The 21,800-nt window shown below is 32.9% G+C and overlaps 3 protein-coding genes across 3 annotated transcripts; 1 reads left to right on the top strand and 2 right to left on the bottom strand.

Moving 5' to 3' along the window:
* Nucleotides 1–3,739: 3,739 nt before the first annotated feature.
* On the bottom strand, nt 3,740–14,963 carry LOC139508535 (aspartate dehydrogenase domain-containing protein-like). The gene is made up of 6 exons (XM_071295961.1): nt 14,922–14,963; nt 12,597–12,740; nt 11,785–11,890; nt 10,469–10,589; nt 7,116–7,273; nt 3,740–3,952 (listed from the first exon to the last, which is right to left on the bottom strand). The coding sequence occupies exons 1-6, from the start codon at nt 14,961–14,963 to the stop codon at nt 3,915–3,917; spliced, it is 609 nt and encodes a 202-aa protein (XP_071152062.1). The 3' UTR covers nt 3,740–3,914.
* Nucleotides 14,964–16,882: 1,919 nt separating this feature from the next.
* On the bottom strand, nt 16,883–18,930 carry LOC139508534 (uncharacterized). Its single transcript, XM_071295960.1, has one exon. The coding sequence runs from the start codon at nt 18,083–18,085 to the stop codon at nt 16,883–16,885; it is 1,203 nt and encodes a 400-aa protein (XP_071152061.1). The 5' UTR covers nt 18,086–18,930.
* Nucleotides 18,490–19,515, top strand: LOC139508537 (uncharacterized). Its single transcript, XM_071295962.1, has one exon. It carries the CDS (start codon nt 18,490–18,492, stop codon nt 19,513–19,515), a length of 1,026 nt encoding a protein of 341 aa, XP_071152063.1.
* The last annotated feature ends 2,285 nt before the right edge of the window (nt 19,516–21,800 follow it).

Raw genomic sequence — 21,800 nt, 5'->3', positions numbered from 1 at the left:
AATACTGTGCAATTGAAGATTTCTTGCTATTGCTGAATACTGTGAAACGTCGCACGATACTGGTGTCACCTAACGTTACACACACAAAGACGTAAGCCAAAATATAAACGTTGGAATGCATGTTGTTCAGATGACTTTTTTCAATAAATTTTAAGGGATTGATTTTCTTTTCCTAAGAAAGGATTAATTGTTTTTTCTTAGATAAAAGATGTTAAGCTTTAGTTTTATTAACAAATCAAAAATCAAAAGTAACCTGAATTGAAACCATTTGTTTTATATACATTTTAAATATAAAGGCAATCGATTACCTTTTTTATGGATAAACTATGCACTGCAAATGAACTCATCTTTGCACTCCAGAATGTCAAGCTATGGCATATCTAGCATGTCAGTTCTGCACAAATATATGCCAGGGAATTAGCGGAAACAATTATTATTGCTGTTTTTTTCTATTAATTTGTATTATAGCGGATCCGACTATTATAGTCCGGAAAACACTTCAGTTCCGCGAGAAAATCTCTCCCAACCCCTTCTCTATGAGTCGGTAGAGCTCCAACATAAAACATTAATTTTAAAGTTTTCTTATTAAGCAACAAAATAAAATAGCAGTTTTCCAAATTGTCTGTGAAAACCGCAATAATGACAATTAGACGGAACGTTAGAAGTATATTTTATTATATAACGTCAAAATCGTATGTGGGGACATTGTATCGGACATTTTCGTTTTGTCTGATATCTCGTATATTAGATTTAATTCATGGGAATTTAATATCAAAATAGAGATATTTTTTTGTACTTTTATCCATTATAATTTTTTTTTATGTAGCGAATGGCACTGTATTAAATAAACATCATGAAAAAACAGAAAACGTAACCCTACGTTTAATTTGGTTTGAAGAAGACAAAATGTCAGACATTGCTATTGCTATTCAACTCGAATAATAAGAATTTATTTTAAAAATTCCTGATTATTGCATGAGGCGAAAGTGTGATCTTTGTAAAAAATACTGATATAAGAATTATTTACTTTCGACATGGGATTGCTCTGGAATTCCCTTTTTTGGGACAATTTAACAAAAATTGCGGCAACCTTTCGTGCATGGGACACATAATTTGTATCATCTTGATCCCTTTTTTCTATATTTTGTCTTTTCGAGAGAAAAAAATCGACATTACGTCATCGCCCAATTATGAATTGCTTGTTCTAGACTTATAGATTATCGGTGATCATCTCAACGAGATTGGTTTTCTCGCTTGAGCCGGGACGGCGAAAGCGAGAAAGGCAATCGAGTTGAGATGAACAATGATAATCTTTTTATCGCTATTTTACCTATGACGACGTTGTCAATTTCATGTCAATTTCGTTAGCAACGCCACGTGCATGCTTAGTTTCTAGCGATAATTTTCCATCTCAAGCGAGTAGCATGATATGAAAATTATCACAAAAGAGATCAAAGGAAAAATGCACAAAATAGCGATAAAAACTTTTATATCGTTTGGTAATAAAATTTATATGTTTTTTACGGTAATCAGAATTTCACAAAACTAAAAGTGTAACGCGGGACAAGGAAATCATATTGCAAAATAAAGGTTTTATTGAGTTTTAATTAATGAAATGGTATATTACATATACAATATTGCAATAATCTGAAAGAAGAGTTTAAAAGCTTTAAAATGATATACAACACTTTATAATATCAATTTTTATGTTTAAAAATTAATAAGATGAATGTGTCTTGTCCGTGATTTTACCAAAGTAACACCAGTAGCGTGCGACGTTTCTGTGCAATTGAAAATTTCTTGCTATTGCACAATACTTAATATAATAATTTTGGATCCTGATTTGAACCAACTTGAAAACTGGGCCCATAAACACAAATCTAAGTACATGTTTAGATTCAGCGTATCAAAAAAGCCCAAGAATTCAATTTTGTTAAAATCAAATTTAGTTTAATTTTGGACCCTTTGGACTTAAATGTAGACCAATTTGAAAACGGGACCAAAAATTAAGAATCTACATACACAGTAAGATTTGGCATATCAAAGAACCCCAATTATTCAATTTTTGATGAAATCAAACAAAGTTTAATTTTGGACCCCGATTTTGACCAACTTGAAAACTGGACAAATAATCAAAAATCTAAGTACATTTTTAGATTCAACATATTAAGAGACCATAGGATTCAATTTTTGTTAAAATCAAACTAAGTTTAATTTTGGACCCTTTGGACCTTCATGTAGACCAATTGAAAGCGGGACCAAAAATTAAGAATCTACATACACAGTTAGATACGGCATATATCAAAGAACCCCAATTATTCAATTTTTGATGAAATCAAACAAAGTTCAATTTTGGACCCTTTGGGCCCCTTATTCCTAAACTGTTGGGACCAAAACTCCCAAAATCAAACCCAACCTTCCTTTTATGATCATAAACCTTGAATTAAATTTCATAGATTTCTATTTACTTATACTAATGTTATGGTGCAAAAACCAAAAATAATGCTTATTTGAGCCCCTTTTTGACCCCTAATTCCTAAACTGTTGGGACCTCAACTCCCAAAATCAATCCCAACCTTCCTTTTGTGGTCATAAACCTTGTGTTTAAATTTCACTGATTTCTATTTACTTATAATAAAGTTATTGTGCGAAAACCAAGAATAATGCTTATTTGGGCCCTTTTTTGGCTCCTAATTCCTTAACTGTTGAAACCAAAACTCCCAAAATCAATCCTAACCTTCCTTTTGTGGTCATAAACCTTGTGTCAAAATTTCATAGATTTCTATTCACTTAAACTAAAGTTATAGTGCGAAAACCAATTAAATGCTTATTGAGCCCTTTTTGGCCCCTTATTCCTAAAATGTTGGGACCAAAACTCCCAAAATCAATCCCTACCTTCCTTTTGTGGTCATAACCTTGTGTCAAAATTTCATCGATTTCTATTTACTTTTACTAAAGTTAGAGTGCGAAAACTAAAAGTATTCGGACGACGACGATGCAAGACAACGACGCCGCCGCCAGCGTGATAGCAATATACGACGAAAAATTTTAATTTTTGCGGTCGTATAAAATCTTAGGTGAAACAAACAAAATTACTTAGAGAATGACCATCTTTAGTTAGTGTTACACTATTGAGCTAGAGGTTTAGCATGGACAGAATAACCTTTAACCCATCATAAGGCTAAATTATTATTAAAGCATTCAAACAAATTAAGCGGTAGCCAGATAGTAATACATGTACTTATAATTAGCATTCTACTACCTTTGTTGCAGTCAACACAATAAAATAGGCAAAAATTCAGATTAAAAGACTCAATTTCTCCTGAAATTATTTCAAACCAGGATCATTTTTAAAACATCCATTAAATTCAACTTAAAAAAACATCACAGCTTTGAGCTCACAGCTTATATTTTGTGATAAAGTGTTGCTGCTTACATGGAAACTTCTAAAACAAGGATTCTAAATAGTAAAATTGTAGTTATGTTTTTATATCTACCATGTTGTTACTCATTTTCCATATCACAAATGACAAGAGATATGCTTCGTCTTGTTCATCTTCTCCCCACATTTATTGCTTCATTTAAATATAACAAATATAATTAGTGCCTACTAGTGGACCAGGAAAAGCTCTATTAGAAGAAACAGGACCCATGTCCAGATCTTTTTACAGGAATTATTTAAATTTTTGTGACTTTAACTAATTCAGTATTCATTAATGTAAGAATATTAAAACGACTATTTTGTATAAGCTTTCAGTGTTTTATTCTGTTTGGGTTCCACAGTTCAAGTAATAAGTGAAATCATGTCCAACTTCTTTGTAGCTAGTCCATCTGGAATGTTTGAGAATAAGGTAATGGCAGACGCCCCAACACTTGGAAATACCATCAAATTGTATGGTCTTTTCTAGGTGTTGTCAGCAAAGATGAAGACCAGGTCCTTTGCCATGAGCTCCTGCAAATAGAATTAAATAAGTCTACTTGAATATAATTTCCAGTTTATAAATTGCTGCTTAAATTAAATTAAAAGTATTTTTCAAACAATTTTTACTACATGTATACACTTTTCATGTCAGGGTATTTTAAAGCAGATTATATGGTAACTGTTTGTCTCATAATAGAAGCCAAACAGTTACCTATAAATGCTCACATCCACTTTATTTGAACTTAGGCAAATATTTGTCTCATTTGCAATCATACAACATCTCTTTATTATTATAACTAGAACATCGGTGACATTGTGACTGAATTAAAGTATCTCATTATGTGTAAGCCTTATTTTTGTCTGGATTTTTTGGTATTGGTATTGTCATATAATAAAGTCATGTTGATTAAAAGATATAAGCACTATCTCCAATAATGAGTTGTCAAATGGTTTTGACCGAAGCTTGTTGACTTATTTGTAAGTCTTGAATACAGGAATGCAGATAAATAGTGTGAATTTTATTAAAAGAACAAATTCATAAGATTATAACTTAGAAATACAAATAGTTTTATAAGTGTTGATTATTTTTTCTTGATTTTTAATGTTTCAAATTATCATTTTAAAAGGAGGTAACTCTGAAATAGTGCATTGTCTGAAGGAATCTACATGGAATTTTGCTATTTTGTATTTTGGCTAAAAAAAAGGTACAGTGACTCTTTCTTTTTGATATTCACAAAGCATTTTCTAAAAGCTATCTTCTCATATTTTATTTTACAATTTTATCATTTAGTTTAGCTTCTAATGATGTATCCTGGATAATTCATGCAACATGTGTCATTTTGTCACAACCTGTAGCTTGCAGGGCCGTAACTACCTATGAGGCAGGGGAGGCAACTGCCTCCCTGAATTTTCTACACCAAATTTTTTTTTGAAGTAATAAAATGAAATATTGACAATATGTACACGAAGAACTTGAATTTATATTATAAACAATACAAGTTTTAACAGTGTGATTATGATACGTGATATATCTGTCATTTTCCGGATTTTTTTACCGAAAGTGAACCGTTTCAGTATTTTATTTTTCGTGTGGCCGTCCGTCTGTTATTCAGTATTTATACGAGAACACATATGAAACTTTGCTTTCGACAATTTTGAATAAAACTTAACTATATTCACATTTATTTAGGGGCTCCATTAAGCAGAGGAAGTTCCCTTTGTATTGTGAATCTTTTTATGATATTGGAAATTCGGCTGATCAGTTGTAGTGTCATTTTTTTAACGTCTCCCGACCGATTGTACGAGAACATTATAGTCAAGGCCTTAGTAGTTAAACACTCCCAAATCGTTGAAGCAGAGACTTTCTTAACTAAATATATACTAGTTAGAAAGTCCCTGGGTGAAGTTATATACATGTCTGTTCAGCTTTCTAAAATATTAAAATTTAAGGTCCTCGACAAAAAAATATCGTGCTTTCTATGATCTTGCTTTATATGTTTTTTTTAACTTACCAGTTTGATTTCTAACAAAAATATCTTTAAATACAGATAATCATTGTTTATATAAAAAAATGCTTCGAGGATCCAGCAATACTGATGTTTCTTAAAGTAAGGAAATCGAAGGAAAACGGGTGATTTTTAGCCATATTGAGAACAAAATCTGCGGTCACAATGTATTTAATGTTAATAATTATAGGTCAAAGTACGGCTTTCAAGACGGAGCCTGGCTTACCCCGAACAACAATCTCAGTTTGTTTTTGCATAAAAATTGCTTCCAGGTTCAGGCAATACTGATGTTTCTTAAAATGAATAAATCGACGGAAAACGGGTCATTTTTAGCCATTTTACTGCAAGAAAAAAATTGGCGGCCCCCAAACCCCTGCCTCCCTGAATTCGAACCCTAGTTACGGCCCTGGCTTGAGAAAATGTGAAGTGACCTATCAATTTTATTATATTTTGGAACATATATCAAAATATACTACGTTTGGCAAATAAATAAAATTGAGGATGGATATGGGTAATGTGTCAAAGAGACAACAGCCCATCCAAAAAGCAGATAACAGCCGAAAGTATGAAAAAATTCTATCATTTCTTATTTATACTTCCATACTACCATAGCTCCAATAAATATTTATAGCCGATTTTGTGAGGTTTGTGTTGCTTAGACTTTAGTTTTCTATGTTGTGTCTTGTGTATACGTACTAATATTTGTCTGTCTGTCTTTTTCTTTTTTTAGCCATGGCTTTGTCAGTTTATTTTCAATTTATGAGTTTGACTGTCCCTCTGGTATCTTCCCTCAACCCCTTCTTCTTTTTGGCCCTGTTAGCCAGCTGAGCTAAAAAGCATCAAAATGTATCTCACAGAAGTAATCTCATATGAACAACTAGCCATGCAGAAAGAGACAAATTTTTCAACAATCACTAATACTGAGAAATTGAATTACAGGCATGTTTAAATGCTGAAATTTTTTGTGGGACATATAACACATTTTATACTGCACTCGTTCTATTTGAGCAGTTGAATGTGTTGACTGTAAATTTCTATGTCATAAACAGTCACTAACCTGATATCACTTTTCCTCATGCATATTTAAATAGAATTTGCCGAAACTATATTTAATTATTCATACCACCTCCTCAACCTGTTCTTGTTTCCAATGTATACATTGAAGCGTGGAAAAACTCAAATAATTCTTGTACAATTTTTGGAAAAAACATATTTCACTTGTTAATATCTATTGTTTGAAACCTATAAATTATTATGTTTTATGCTTATTGTTGATATATTAGTCCATACTCAAACGAATTTGTTCACTATCGATTGCAGTTTTCAATAGGTAATGTACATTTCATTGTGTTGTATATTTCTCCGCCTGATACCAGTATGAGGCTTTTTTAAAGGGAGATTTTTCCAAATATTAAATTTAATAAATTACATTTACACTTTAAACAATTGAATTTGTTTTTTTCTAGATTGCAGTATAAAGACAATAATGGTGCACTGACTTGCCATACCAACTATATAAGGGTTCGGCCCGAAACGGGGAAAAAGCTCAGCAGAGCCTTGCATTTCCCAGTTTCTAAGCCTCATCCTTATATCATTGATATGGCAAGTCAATGCACTATTAGTGTCTATCCAGATCAATACCAGTTTCTTACCACATATACTACTAAAGAAAGAATCTAGTTTCTTACCAAGTATACTACTAAAGAAAGAAGCATATGTAGCACTGCCTGTGACTGCTCCAACTTTTGCTGGATTCTTTCGTACAGTTTTAACATGAAATGCTGTGTTATTTTCTACTGATCCAGGTCCCCAAGTCTCTACTTCCACAATATGCCAGTTTTCTAATCTGTCATGAAAAAACATATCTCAAAATTAATTGGAGAAAAATAAATAAGTAAACCTGAATTTAACCCTCACATAATGGTGGGATTATTTTCTTCACAGAAGTTTTTGAAAAGATAGCAAACATAATTATTTGAGATTTCTTATTTATCTTTCCATTATTTTTCTCATGATTTCATGGTAATCAAATAAAAAGTTTTTAAAATGATTATAAAATTAATAAATTGATATTAACTGTTAAAAGAGATATGTTGTGCCTTTTTGTTAGTTTGATAGTTAAATGCAAATGTTGAAATAATAATAGCAATACATTAATTGATTATAGATACGCAAAAGATTCAAATTCAATGAATCATGATGAAGGGAAAGCGGCTAAATAATTTACATAGAAATGTACCAAAAAAGTAAAGAATGGAATCAAAAATGGGGAATAGGTCAAAAAGACAACAATTGACCAAAGAGCAGACAACAGCCGAAGGCCACCAATGGATCTTCAACGCAACAAGAAAATCCCTCACCCTGGCCCCTAAATAAACTCCAAAACATATAAATGAACTAAAATTAAAAAAATATAGAAGACTAACAAAGGCCAGAGGCTCCTGACTTGGGAGAGGCCTAAAATGTGGTGGGGTTTAACATGTTTTGTGAGATCTCACCCCCCCCCCCCCTTATACCTCTAGCCAATGTAGAATAAAGAAACACATCACAATATGTACAGTAAAACTCAGTTTAAAAGAAGTCAGAGTATACAACTGCATACCACTGTTACAGAATATAAGTTCCGTCATAATATTTATTCCAAAGATAGTTTATTATGTAACAAAAGTTCCAATTGGAATTATTGTTATGTGATATTTATTCCATCAGCATAATAAAAGGACCGATGCCTCAGAATTTTTTTCACATAAAACAAATTCCAATTGGAAGTTTTATTACATAATAAATTATCTTTGGAATAAATATTATGGTGGAAATTTTATCCTATGATTGGTATAACATTTTGACCTTTATCATTTTAACATATCATTCATTAAAATGAAGAAAAAAAAATGAAAAAAATCTTTTGTAATTATTCTGATTTGAAAAATTATAATTTAATATTTATTCCTGTTTGGAAAAATATTATGTAATATTTATTCCCGATTGGAAAAAGTATTGCAATATTTATTCCCGATTGGAAAAAGTATTATGTAATATTTATTCCCGATTGGAAAAAATATTATATAATATCTTTTCCGACCCAAAAATATTATTATATTATTGATTTCTTGATTGACAACATATTTGTAACGTTCGGGGGACGTGTTTTTCAACAGACTGTCGGCATTCCAATGGGAACAAACTGTGCCCCTCTACTTGCCGACTTGTTTCTTTATTATTATGAGGCTGACTTCTTGCAGGAACTTCTTAGGAAGAAAGATAAGAAGTTAGCAATATCCTTTAACTCTACTTTTTGCTATATAGATGATGTTCTTTCACTAAATAATTCAAAATTTGGTGACTATGTGGAACGCATCTATCCAATTGAGCTAGAGATATAGGATACTACAGATACAGTTACATCGGCCTAATATCTTGACTTATATCTAGAAATTGACAATGAGGGTCGGTTGAAAACAAAACTTTACGACAAAAGAGATGATTTCAGCTTTCCAATTGTGAAATTTCCATTTCTAAGTAGCAACATTCCAGCAGCACCTGCATACGGGGTATATATCTCCCAGTTGATACGATATTCCCGTGCTTGCATTTCCTATCATGATTTTCTTGATAGAGGGTTGCTGCTCACAAGGAAGCTATTAAACCAAGAGTTCCAAATGGTGAAGTTGAAATCATCCCTTTGTAAATTTTATGGACGCCATCACGAGTTGGTTGACCGTTATGGAATAACCGTTTCACAAATGATATCGGATATGTTCCTTACATCGTAACTACAATCCCCTTCCCTTTCATGAATGTGACCTACAGAATTAGACCATTTACCGGATTAGTTATCACATAAGCAACCCGATGGGTGCCGCATGGTGAGCAGGATCTGCTTACCCTTCCGGAGCACCTGAGATCACCCCTAGTTTTGGTGGGGTTTGTGTTGTTTATTCTTTAGTTTTCTATGTTGCGTCGTGTGTGCTGTTGTTTGTTTGTCTTTTTCATTTTTAGATATGGCGTTGTCAGTTTGTTTTAGATTTATGAGTTTGACTGTCCCTTTGGTATCTTTCGTCCCTCTTCTATCCATTACTACTGCCGAAACTAGTGTTTCCCCATAAATTGATCAATCACGAACTGAAACATGTAAACTAAGCAAAAATTTGTAAGTCAATTGACCATGACTGAAGGGACAGGGCCTAATAATCTCCATGGAAATAATATGTGCCAATGTAATACAACTGAATACCAAATATCATTTTCCTATCACTAGTGATTCTCCATAAACTGACCTAATCATGGACTAATACATTGTTGACACTGCTGCTCATGCCAGAACAGCATACATACAGTATGTATGACTTTTTGACTCCATCATGGCAAGACAAAACAAGAATGTGTCCATAGTACACGGATGCCCCACTCCCACTATCATTTTCTATGTTCAGTGGACCGTGAAATGGGGGTCAAAACTTTAATTTGGAATTAAAATTAGAAAGATCATATCATGGGGAACATGTGTATTAAGTTTCAAGTTGATTGGACTTCAGCTTCATCAAAAACTAGCTCGACCAAAAACTTTAACCTGAAGCGAACAGACGGACGGACGCACAGACCAGAAAACATAATGCCCCTCTACTTTCGTAGGTGGGGCATAAAAACAATTCTAGTATGTTCATACCAGTACCCATATAAATTCTACATGCTGATTATAAAGGATGAACATGCTTCAGCAACAATCAATCTGATCAAGATGCTACTAAACACTGTAAGGTTCTAACAATGCGCCTAACATAATGGCATTACACCCAGAACCTTAATTTATGTTTTATATCAATATCTGATACATATTCAAATTTCAAATGATATCATCTTTCAATTTGCTTCAACTATTTATGTACTTGAAATTAATGATTTTTATTTGGGAAAGGTTAAAGGAGAGAATATCTTTTTAGAGAATGTCATCTCCTTTTAGAAGTCCCACAATATCAGGTATGCATCATGTTTGAAAACATTACAGCAGTAAATATGATACTTCATGGTATACTGCACTTACTTGGGATCAGCAATTATTGATCCTTGAACTTTATCAAACCCAAGGTTATGAGCTGCTAATGCTGCTGCTGCCATTGTATTCACATTGTTAGGTGCTAGAGGACAAAGGTCACGGACTGGACCTACAAGTAGAAATGATGAAGGAGAAGATATTATAGTGTTGCTAAAACCCTAAAATGGTATTAAACATCATCTGCTAACCTGTGCTACCAAAAAACACAAATCAACAATAACATTTTCAACCCTATTTTCACATCTTTGACAAGGTTTTAAGCAGAGTTCCTCGAAAACAGCAGTGTTCCAAGGGATTTGACCCTCAAAATTTACTAAGGACTGACAGAATTTTTTGCTATTTTGAAATAGAAATAGTAGTGAGGACTAGCAGTCTTTCTTCAGGGACAACCAGATATAAAAAGATTCGGAGAACTCTGTTTTAAGTGGAGTAAACAAATGATAATACATTTCCATTGATCATCTTTTCATTGACTTTTGGACTACATAGAGTTCCTGTTTTATAGCTCTCCTGTCTAAAAGCAAATATACAAAACAAAGTGACTGTGAGCACTAAGGGGTAAAGATAACATTCATAACACAGAGGGAACTTAAAATATATCACAACATGGTATTGGCAAATCTGGTACAAGTAAAGTTCAACTACATTAGGACAAAGGAAGATAAATCCTATTTTAAATATTAACTTAACAATGACACCATTGATATTTTATTTAAGATATAAGTTAGTGTATGCACCATACAAATTTTTGAAATTTTTCCTCACAAGTATAATAATACTCATACACATCATTTTAAAACTTGAATTCTGAGTATTTCTTTGATAAATTTCTTCAATATTCATGCATTTTTTAAAATAATAAAAACATGGCAATAATTTCTGAATTAGCAGTAATAAGAATGTTGTGCCCAATTCAATGTTTTGTTCATCTCAAAAATCAAGTCTAGCCTTTGTGTTATTTTCTATTATTCTATGTTTTTGTCATTATCAGTTTAGTTGGTTATTCTATATCATGTATATCATACCAGGAAAGCTATATAAGCTCTATTATTTTAACTGCTATACATTTCTAAGGGTATGATTGATTAAAAGAGATTAACTATATATATAGAGTAAATAAAATGACATAAAATGATATGCAATGGGAAAAAACATGTTTTTTTTCTTTTTCTTGTTGATCTCTCAATTAGAAATTGAGCATAGGCACCTTTTTAAGTGTTTTTTTCTCCTCCAAAATCTAAATAATTACAGGCCACTATTTGACTGGTGACATGCACAATGTTTTTGAATAATAACATTTTTACCATCATAGAGGACTAATGGCTCTTCAGATACTTCTTCAATCTTTTTCTTCAAATCACCTTCCAACTTAAAACTACTGGGATGCTTGGTCATTGTTACTTTTAATGCCTAAAATAGATAGCACATGTTTGTAAGCCATTTTTTTTAGCTTGTAAGTATTTTTTTTTTAATAACTATTTTTACAATTTTCTATGCAAATATAAATCATTGTTAAATAAACAAATATAATCATGATTCCTTGCCAATGAAGTCATTAATTTAATCAGCTACTTTGAGAAATGGTGTAATCCTTAGTTCAATTTAATCGTACAAATGACAGGGTATAAATTGTAATTTAATCAATTGGACCCATCTCTGACCATAACTTTGTAAAAATTGTCAGACCCAAACAAAATTTAAACTTGATCTGTAACTTGTCATAATAAAACAATAAACCAAATTTCAAATCAATATCTTTAAGCATGAAGGAAAAAAAGTAGAAAACTGATTTGCATGACCAACTGACGGACAGAGAGACAGACAAAGACCGGCAGACATGCAGAAAGACAGACAGACTGAGTATCAAATACTAAAACTATACTTGAAATCGTTTTCTTGAATGGTGTTGACTTTTTAGTCCCCTACCACCTAAGTAGAAGGGGACTACTAGTTAAATCCCTAATTCTTGTCTTGTGGGTTCTAAAACGTTAACCCAGCATTGTTCACTACATATATAGGCTACTAGTACCCGGTAATAACTAGTCTGACTAATAAAGAATATGCTTAGTTACTGTTAACTTCAGTTTACAAGTGTTTTGAAGTAGAAGAGACTTACTTGTAATGTTCCTCTATCAGCCATTTTTTTTATGTCCTCCCCACCCCAGAATGCACCACTTGGAATATACAGTCCATGCTTATCTGAAGCATTCCTCAATGAAGTTTCTAATGTCTGGTCACTTAAAGCTGTAGGTGATCCTATCTGAAATAGAAAATAGGTTCTTAATGAACAGTAGGTGATCCCAACTGAAACCGAATACAGATTATCTCCATGAAAGTAGGTGATCCCAACTGAAACCGAATACAGATTATCTCCATGAAAGTAGGTGATCCCAACTGAAACCGAATACAGATTATCTCCATGAAAGTAGGTGATCCCAATTGAAACAGAATACAGATTACCTCCACGAAAGTAGGTGATCCCAACTGAAACAGAATACAGATTATCTCAACGAAAGTAGGTGATCCCAACTGAAACAGAATACAGATTATCTCCACGAAAGTAGGTGATCCCAACTGAAACAGAATACAGATTATCTCCAAGAAAGTAGGTGATCCCAACTGAAACAGAATACAGATTATCTCCACGAAAGTAGGTGATCCCAACTGAAACAGAATACAGATTATCTCCACGAAAGTAGGTGATCCCAACTGAAACAGAATACAGATTATCTCCACGAAAGTAGGTGATCCCAACTGAAACAGAATACAGATTATCTCCACGAAAGTAGGTGATCCCAACTGAAACAGAATACAGATTATCTCCACAAAAGTAGGTGATCCCAACTGAAACAGAATACAGATTATCTCCACGAAAGAAGGTGATCCCAACTGAAACAGAATACAGATTATCTCCACGAAAGTAGGTGATCCCAACTGAAACAGAATACAGATTATCTCCAAGAAAACTGAAACCGAATACAGATTATCTCCACGAAAGTAGGTGATCCCAACTGAAACCGAATACAGATTATCTCCACGAAAGTAGGTGATCCCAACTGAAACCGAATACAGATTATCTCCATGAAAGTAGGTGATCCCAACTGAAACAGAACAAAGGCTACACTGCTACTTTTGCACAAGTACTTTTTCTGTACTTGAAATTTGTAGTACTGGAAATTTGCTTTTAATATTTAGTATTTTTTCTTTATTCTAAAATTATTGGTACAGAAATAGTACCATCAATGATCACAGTATATCATGTTTGAACATCATAACTATAAGAGATTTGAAATAGACAAACTTTCAAAATGCTGAAAATCTAATGATGTAACCAAAAATCTGTAGTACTTAAATTTCCAGAACAAATCAAGTACTGTAAAAGAAAGGTAACTAAATATTACAATAATTTTAAAGTAAAACAAGAATGTGTCCAAAGTACATGAATGCCCCACTTGCACTATCCTTTTCCATGTTCCATGGACCGTGAAATTGGGTAATAATCTAAGTTGGTATTAAAATTAGAAAGATTATACTATAGGGATCATATGTACTAAGTTTCAAGTTGATTGGACTTCAATTTTATCAAAAACTACCTTGACCAAAAACTTTAACCTGAAACTCCCACTTTCATTTTCTATGTTTAGTGGACTGTGAAATTGGGGTCAAAAGTCTAATTTGGCTTCAAAATTATAAAGATTATATCATAAGCAACAAGTTTACTAAGTTTCAAGTTGATTGGACTTCAGCTTTACCAAAAACTACCTTTACCAAAAACTTTAACCTGAAACTCCCACTTTCATTTTCTATGTTCAGTGGACCGTGAAATTGGGGTCAAAAGTCTAATTTGGCTTTAAAATTAAAAAGATCATATCATAAGCAACAAGTCTACTAAGTTTCAAGTTGATTGGACTTCAGCTTCATCAAAAACTACCTTGACCAAAAACTTTAACCTGAATGGACGGACGCATAGACAAACGGAGCCACAGACCAGAAAACATTATGCCCCTCTACTATCGTAGGTGGGCATAAAAATAGTACTGAATATTAAAAGTAGATTTCCAGTACTACAGATGTTTGGTACTGAAATAGTACCTATGCAAATGTAGCTGTGTAAGTGGGGAATAATACACTAAAGACTGAGCACCATGAACCCCCACAAAATCTGGGGGTGATCTCAAGTGCTCCAAAAGGGTATCCAGTTGTTTAAATATTGCAGCAATTAGCTTTACAATTTAAATCACCATCACTGTTTAGGCTAAATATGGCCCACTTATTCTGTTCAAACAGTGGCAGAAAAGATTTTGACTTCAGGGAACAACAATCATATTTCGTATAGCATGTATAGATCATTTTTGTATTAGCAGCTTAATTACTAAAGAGACTTATTTTCTAAAGTTTGAAAACTTATGAGTTTTACAAGGTTATTTTTGATTTATAATACATGTATTTTAACCATTAATCTATCTCCAGTAACAGCATTCATGGGTTGAAAAGTTAAAACACAATTTTGAATCTTGACCCCCTAAACATTTTAATTCTAAGTCCAATTTTGATTTAAACCAGCAGAGTAGTTTAACATGAAAAGATTATTGGAGAATGCAAAGTTTATGACAGACACTCAACTCCAAGTGATTAAAAATTTACATAATTATAACAATACATGTAATAATAAATTCTGAATCTAAAGAGAGTAAACATAGTAAGTTTTAATAATTAATATCTTCTGAAGCTCTCCAATGGCCAGGTGAGCTATAAAGATGGACATGTTATTAACAGACAAAGGACTACACAGACAGACATAGAAAAAGATGAACCATGGGTTAGCAATATGTTCCCAACCTTTTAATCAAGTAAGGAAATTATTGTCACATTATCCAGGGATCTCCATGGATGAAAATTGAACGATGGAGGAACTTTCACCATTACAAACCGTGTCTACGCTGTACAGTGTAGCGCGATCGGAAGTATTTTATCCCTCCATACAAGGAATGGTGAACATGCTATAAAATCATTGCTTATTTAAATTATATTTATTTGAATTTCCATTATAGAATTAGAAGTATCAATATTTTCATTTATTGCCGTTTTTAACCATTCAAATGCCAAGTCTTCATGGTCCACCCCTTAGTCAAGAATGACCAAAAGCTGTCATGAAGGTCCCCATGTAGATTTCTTGTATTTTTGGTAATTATTATGGGGGTTAAAAATCATATGATGTGGAGCTTATTTTTCATGGACACTGTCAAATTCAGAACCCATTACCGGTATGCTGATTTGCAGCAACAACAAAACGATTCGTACGGGTTATGTTAAAGGTTAAAGAGATTTGTAAAGCAAACATTGACAAATAAAAAGGTTTTTAATGACTTTATCTGGCAAATTGATGCTGTGCAACATGCATCTTTCGAGGCTGAATAGAAACCGGAAACGCGGATGTATCAATTTGATTGTAATATACGAAATTAATTCGGAATTACGATACGATATTTTTTTTCAGGAAATATTTAAGTTTTTACTTTTAAACTTTTAAAATAATTCTAAATTATCGTTACAGCAGTACTCGAGTTATTTGCAATGAAATAATATTTACTGTTTTGCGTCTTATTTTGTACTTCTTAAAAAAGGGGGATGCTGATTGTGTAAGTCAAAATAAAGCACGTGTTCGACTTGTTAAACTGTTTTCTTTGTAACTGGATTATTAATTTATTTATTTAATCTCAATTATCATAATCATTTGCTGAAACTTAGTTGATTTATTCGACAAATGGATCGTCTATCCTCAGATAGTATTCTCCTGTCTGGCTTGTTGATCTACCTGTACAAGCTCAGCTACAAGTGATTAGCGATCTTAATCCGGATATCCCTCAGGCGTTAGAACTGTATTGGATTGTAACATAAAAAGCCTAAGGGTTATGCAATTTGATTATAATTGATAAAAAAATGGCGTCAGGCTGCAAAAAACGATGAAGTTTTGAACGATGGCGGAAGACATTTTAACGATGGCGCAGGACAATTTAACGATGGTGCAAGACATTTGAACGTTGGTGGGGCGCCATCGTTAAACAGGCCATGGAGATCCCTGTTATCTTTTAAACCAGAGGCTCCTCAGGTCACATCTTTATACGACCGCAGAGGTTGAACCCTGAACGGTTGGGGCAAGTATGGACACAACATTTAAGCTGGATTCAGCTCTAAATTTGGATTGTGATTAAATAGTTGACACAGCATAGGTTTCTGACACAGAATGAATGTGGTCTAATGAACTTAAAATATTTTTTTTGCCTTTGAGCAATTCACTTTGCTGTTGAATATTAATCCTCTCAAAAAAATGTTTGAATAAATTTTCTTTTTATTTATGAAATCTGAAATGAGAAAAATTTACCCCCCCCCCCTTTTTTATTATCAAAAATCACTTTCATCATCATCATCATCAGCATCATAGTTTATCGGACTATGTTTGAGTGCTGCTTCAGCTAATATTTCCATCGGATTTTTTGGTGGTGATTTTGGTTCTGGTTTCACACTCGTGTCGGAAAACAGATTACTGGTAGGAAATCCTTGTATCTGCGGGTTGAATGTGGCAGACATTTGCCCGGAATTAACATTTGGAAAGAAAGGCATTTGATGATACATTGGATATAGATAGGGATACGGAAACTGAGGTTGAGGCTGAGGCTGACACATGGGGAAAGCTAATTTGGCGGCCTTCATGTTTGTAGAAATGTCATCATCTTCAATTTTCATGTTTCTTTTGAAGGAATTAACCTGGAGATTTTCTCTTTTCTTGTCAATGGAACAGAGAGCTTCTGAAAAGTCCAAACTGTCTCTTCCATTTTCAGTTGGTGCCTCGCCTTTGAAATGTGTTTTTAAGGCAAATAAGTCCCTCATCAATACAGAACCATCAATATATTTCCTAGGATTCGAAGCTCTTAATCTCTCTCTCATATTGCTGATAAAATCATGTTTTCTAGTCAGTGTGTATGTCTCTAACATTTTCTGCTCCTCTGTCATTTTTTTCATTTTCTGCTTTAGTTGTCCAACCTCTCTTTGTTTTCTTCTTTTTTCTATTGTATATTCAGGATGCTTATCAACCTGGCCACAGTTGCTAATTGACATACAGGGCAGTTTTGCGCAGGGTTGGTTGTTTTTGTTTCCATCTGCCTTATGTCCTGTTTCATGACAGTTTGTACATCTTCTTGCTTGGTCTTTGGCCTTTTCTACTAGAGTCATTGTATTAAGTTCAGCTTCTGAATGGTCCAGTTGGCGTTTAAGTGAGTAAATTGCAGCTTTGTTGGCGTCTGAAATTTTGCCCATACTTGGCTTCTCTGCAGGCTTTTGTTTGGAAGTAGCTGACAACTCACACGACTCACTTACATCTTTCAGATTCTTTAACGCATTTTGTAACTGTCTTTTTTTGCCTAACAGCAAACAAATGTTAGCCTCTTTAAACATTATTTCTATATCTTCATTCACACGAATGCATCTCAAACTCCCAATAGTATCAAATCCGTTTTGCCTAAATACTGAAGAAAACGATTGAAACTCTGGACCTATTTGTACCAAGAACTCTTCTACACTTAACCCATCCATTATCAATTTTAACATAAGAATGAAACACACAAAAAGTCATGTGACAAATGAGTTGACAAATGAGTTTAACAATAGAGAAGTCACATAGTAACTCAGGTAACAGAATATCCAAATGTGGGGCTAACAGCATGCTATTCATGTTCTACACTTACCTGCTTTGAAAGTATGGATGGCATACCTATACATTTGTCTGGGGCCATATGCAGGTTTCTTAAATCAGATTCTACTAACATTTTATAACAGACAAAATATTTCAAATTTTTAACTCATATATTATATTGATATTTATTCCCAAATCTCATGAAGAAAAAAACAACATATAGTAACATTACAAATTTACAATTGTTCCGAAATATCCTAAATAGACATAGTATTGCCGTTTAGAATAGCTAAAATTTGTCAATACTTATATCACAAACATGGAAAAATCAAAAGCAGGGAGATTTTATAAAAGAGGAAAATTATTACAAGAAGAATTACAATGTAGGATTATAGACAATTTTGGTGAAGGAAAATCTGTTGAAAAAATTTCAAAGTTAACAAATGTAGATATAAGAACTGTTAATAAAACTATTCAAAGATATATGCACACTGGAACAATTACAGATAAACCATATAGGAGACCAGCTGTTTTGGTCAATGAAAATATTCTTACAGCAATTGAGTACTATCTGTATAGACAGCCATCGCTTTATCATAAAGAAATTCAAAACAAATTAGTCAATGATGGGATATGCCAGCCTGACAATGTGCCTAGTGTTGTTTCTATATGCAGAATTATTACAAAAAAACTTTGCTTCAAAAGGAAAAAACTAACCATTAAAGCTAAAGAGGGATTAACGGATCAAGTTCAAGCTAAATTTGACTTGTTTCTACACAATATCGAAAATATTAATCCGTTTTCAATTCATTGTTTTGATGAAGCTTCTGTTGTTCTGACAACTGGTAATAGGAAATATGGACATTCTTTACCTAGTGAGAGAGCCTTTGAAATTCAACGGTATGCATCAAATGCAAATTATACCATTAATCTGATGCAAAGTCCGTTAGGAATTGACTATTTTAACATTATTGATGGTCCCTCAAACGGACTTCATTTGCTTAACTTTTTTATCAACGCATTGCAAGAAACTGATGTACACGGTAATGCGTTTCTTACTCCTGGCGATGTTGTTGTAATGGATAATTGTGGTTTCCATCATGGGCGATTTACCGAAGCTAACCTAAGAAATATTTTACAACAACATGGAATACGACTAGTTTTTCAGCCTCCTTACCATCCTGAACTTAATACTTGCGAACTCAGTTTTTCTAAAATAAAGTCCTTTTTAAGGAGATTTCCAGATTATTTACATGAGTATACCGAGTTAGCTATATGTGATGCAGTAAATGACATTTCACGTAGTGATTGTTTTGGTTATTTTCAACATTGCGGCTATATGTGATTTTCACAGCTGACTTAAAACTTGTTTCTAGAAGTAAAATAAATGTGTCATTGTTTTATGACTTATTTTATTTCTTTATATAAAACTGACGAGACATGTGGTATAAACATAGGACAACAAGCCAACATAATCTTTTATGGACCATAAAAACTAATTTTTCAGACTTTAAAGGAGGTCATATATCGGCATAATTTACAAAAAAAAATGTAGTTTGAAAATGTAATTTACTACTCCTTGACGTATTTAACCAAGATACCTAACATTTCGCAGAATAAAGTGCTTTAAGTTAACTTATGCACGTGTTATGCAGTTGTTTGTAAGTTACATTTACAAAAGAGCGTACCAGTGTGTTAGCAACTTGCCTCCAGTTTTCAGTCAAGACATCTTAAAATTCACAGAAGATTGTGAACCATTAAAAGTTGTGCTCATCAAGTAATAAGTCGTATAAAGATAATTTTCCCGTTTTCTTATTTCATAGATATCAATCATAAAACAAATATTTTGTTTATTTTCTTTGGTTACATCTTCTGACATCAGACTCGGACTTCTCTTGAATTGAATTTTAAATGTACGTTGTTATGCGTTTACTTTTCTACATTGGCTAGAGGTATAGGAGGAGGGTTGAGATCTCATCAACATGTTTAACCCCGCCGCATTTTTGCGCATGTCCCAAGTCAGGAGCCTCTGGTCTTTGTTAGTCTTGTATTATTTTAATTTTAGTTTCTTGTGTACAATTTGGAAATTAGTATGGCGTTCATTATCACTGAACTAGTATATATTTGTTTAGGGGCCAGCTGAAGGACGCCTCCGGTTGCGGGAATTTCTCGTTACATTGAAGACCTGTTGGTGACCTTCTGCTGTTGTTTTTTCTATGGTCGGGTTGTTGTCTCTTTGATACATTCCCCATTTCCATTCTCAATTTTATGGAGATCATGGTGGTATGATTGTCAATGCGAGAGCTAACTATCGGATCCACCAAATGAGGTGGATGATAGCATTTATAGACAACTGTATATATGACCTTCAACCATGAACTTTTTTTACCGTACAATCAGCTATAAAATTAAGGCCCGACCCGACCCGACATGCAAAATGTAAGCTATTCAGTACTGACTATTTTCTATTGCAGTATATTTTAAAGAACATTATGGGCCAATTTAGTATTTGATTCATTTTCATCATTTTTATGAAGGTGTCAAATGTTTTGCTTCATTCATGTCGATTCAATTAGGAAGTAGTGATGGAGAATATTTAGATAGTTCAACATTGGAAGGATTGAACTCATGTGGAACAGCTTTTCATAAAATTACAAATCATTTTAGAAACATCGAATTATGATGACCCTTTCTCTCTGTTTTTCCCTAATCCTCAATTTCTTACATCATAATTTAAATAAAAATGTAAAGTCAGTATTTTATTTTGATACTGAATGTTGAAAAAAAACTGAAAGCTAAAATTCCTAACTTGTTCTCTATTATCAAACATTACCAATAATAATATGATTTGAATTTGTTACATCAAGTTAATTAACTGTAGTTGGTTATGATTAGCAAGTTTTAACTTTAAGTTTTACACGTTTGTTTACAATACACCCTGACAGGTAAAAAAAGATTGGAAGGTGTCCAAAAGTACATATAACTTGATCATTAAATCTAAATGAAGTAGAGACATAAACATTATTTATCTGAAACTTTAAAGTAAGGTAATGTTTACGGACCAAATGGTAGTTCATAAACGCTGCCATATTTTCAATTCAAAACTGCAGATTTTGCTGGTTTGTTGTTTTTTCGTTGCATTTTTAACTGTGAATGATATTAAGTAGTATGCTAATTTTTCTTTTCTGTGTGAATATAACAGATTTTAGTTTTAAAAAATTTGTATATTGTATATATATGAAGAAACGACACCTAGAGCATTACACAGTTTCATGCATGGGGAATACTCAAAAAGACACTATAAAATAAAATAAACTGCTTATTCCCGGCGTAAATATTTTAAACAAGACATAAAACGTTACTCCGTTTTTAATTTATTGTAGTAAAAGTTTTTTAATTCAATCAAAAACTGATAGAAATGAAAATCATTTGCAAAGTTTTCTAGGTAAACCTGTTTGTATGAAACATACATATTATAATAATAAACAGGCTATTGATATAAGTGTTTTCATTGGATGATAAATTGGTGCTATGCTCCTCCCAATTTAAAGGTAATAATGATTTCATGGTTGAGCTAACAGGGAAGCTAACCAAAGAATCTACCTATAGCTTCATACTCGCTGGAATCTG

Source organism: Mytilus edulis, unplaced genomic scaffold (assembly GCF_963676685.1).
Source record: "Mytilus edulis unplaced genomic scaffold, xbMytEdul2.2 SCAFFOLD_1177, whole genome shotgun sequence".
Classification (NCBI taxonomy): Eukaryota; Metazoa; Mollusca; class Bivalvia; order Mytilida; family Mytilidae; genus Mytilus; species Mytilus edulis.
Note: the sequence above shows the minus strand (reverse complement) of the source record. Positions and strands in the feature narration are given on the sequence as shown.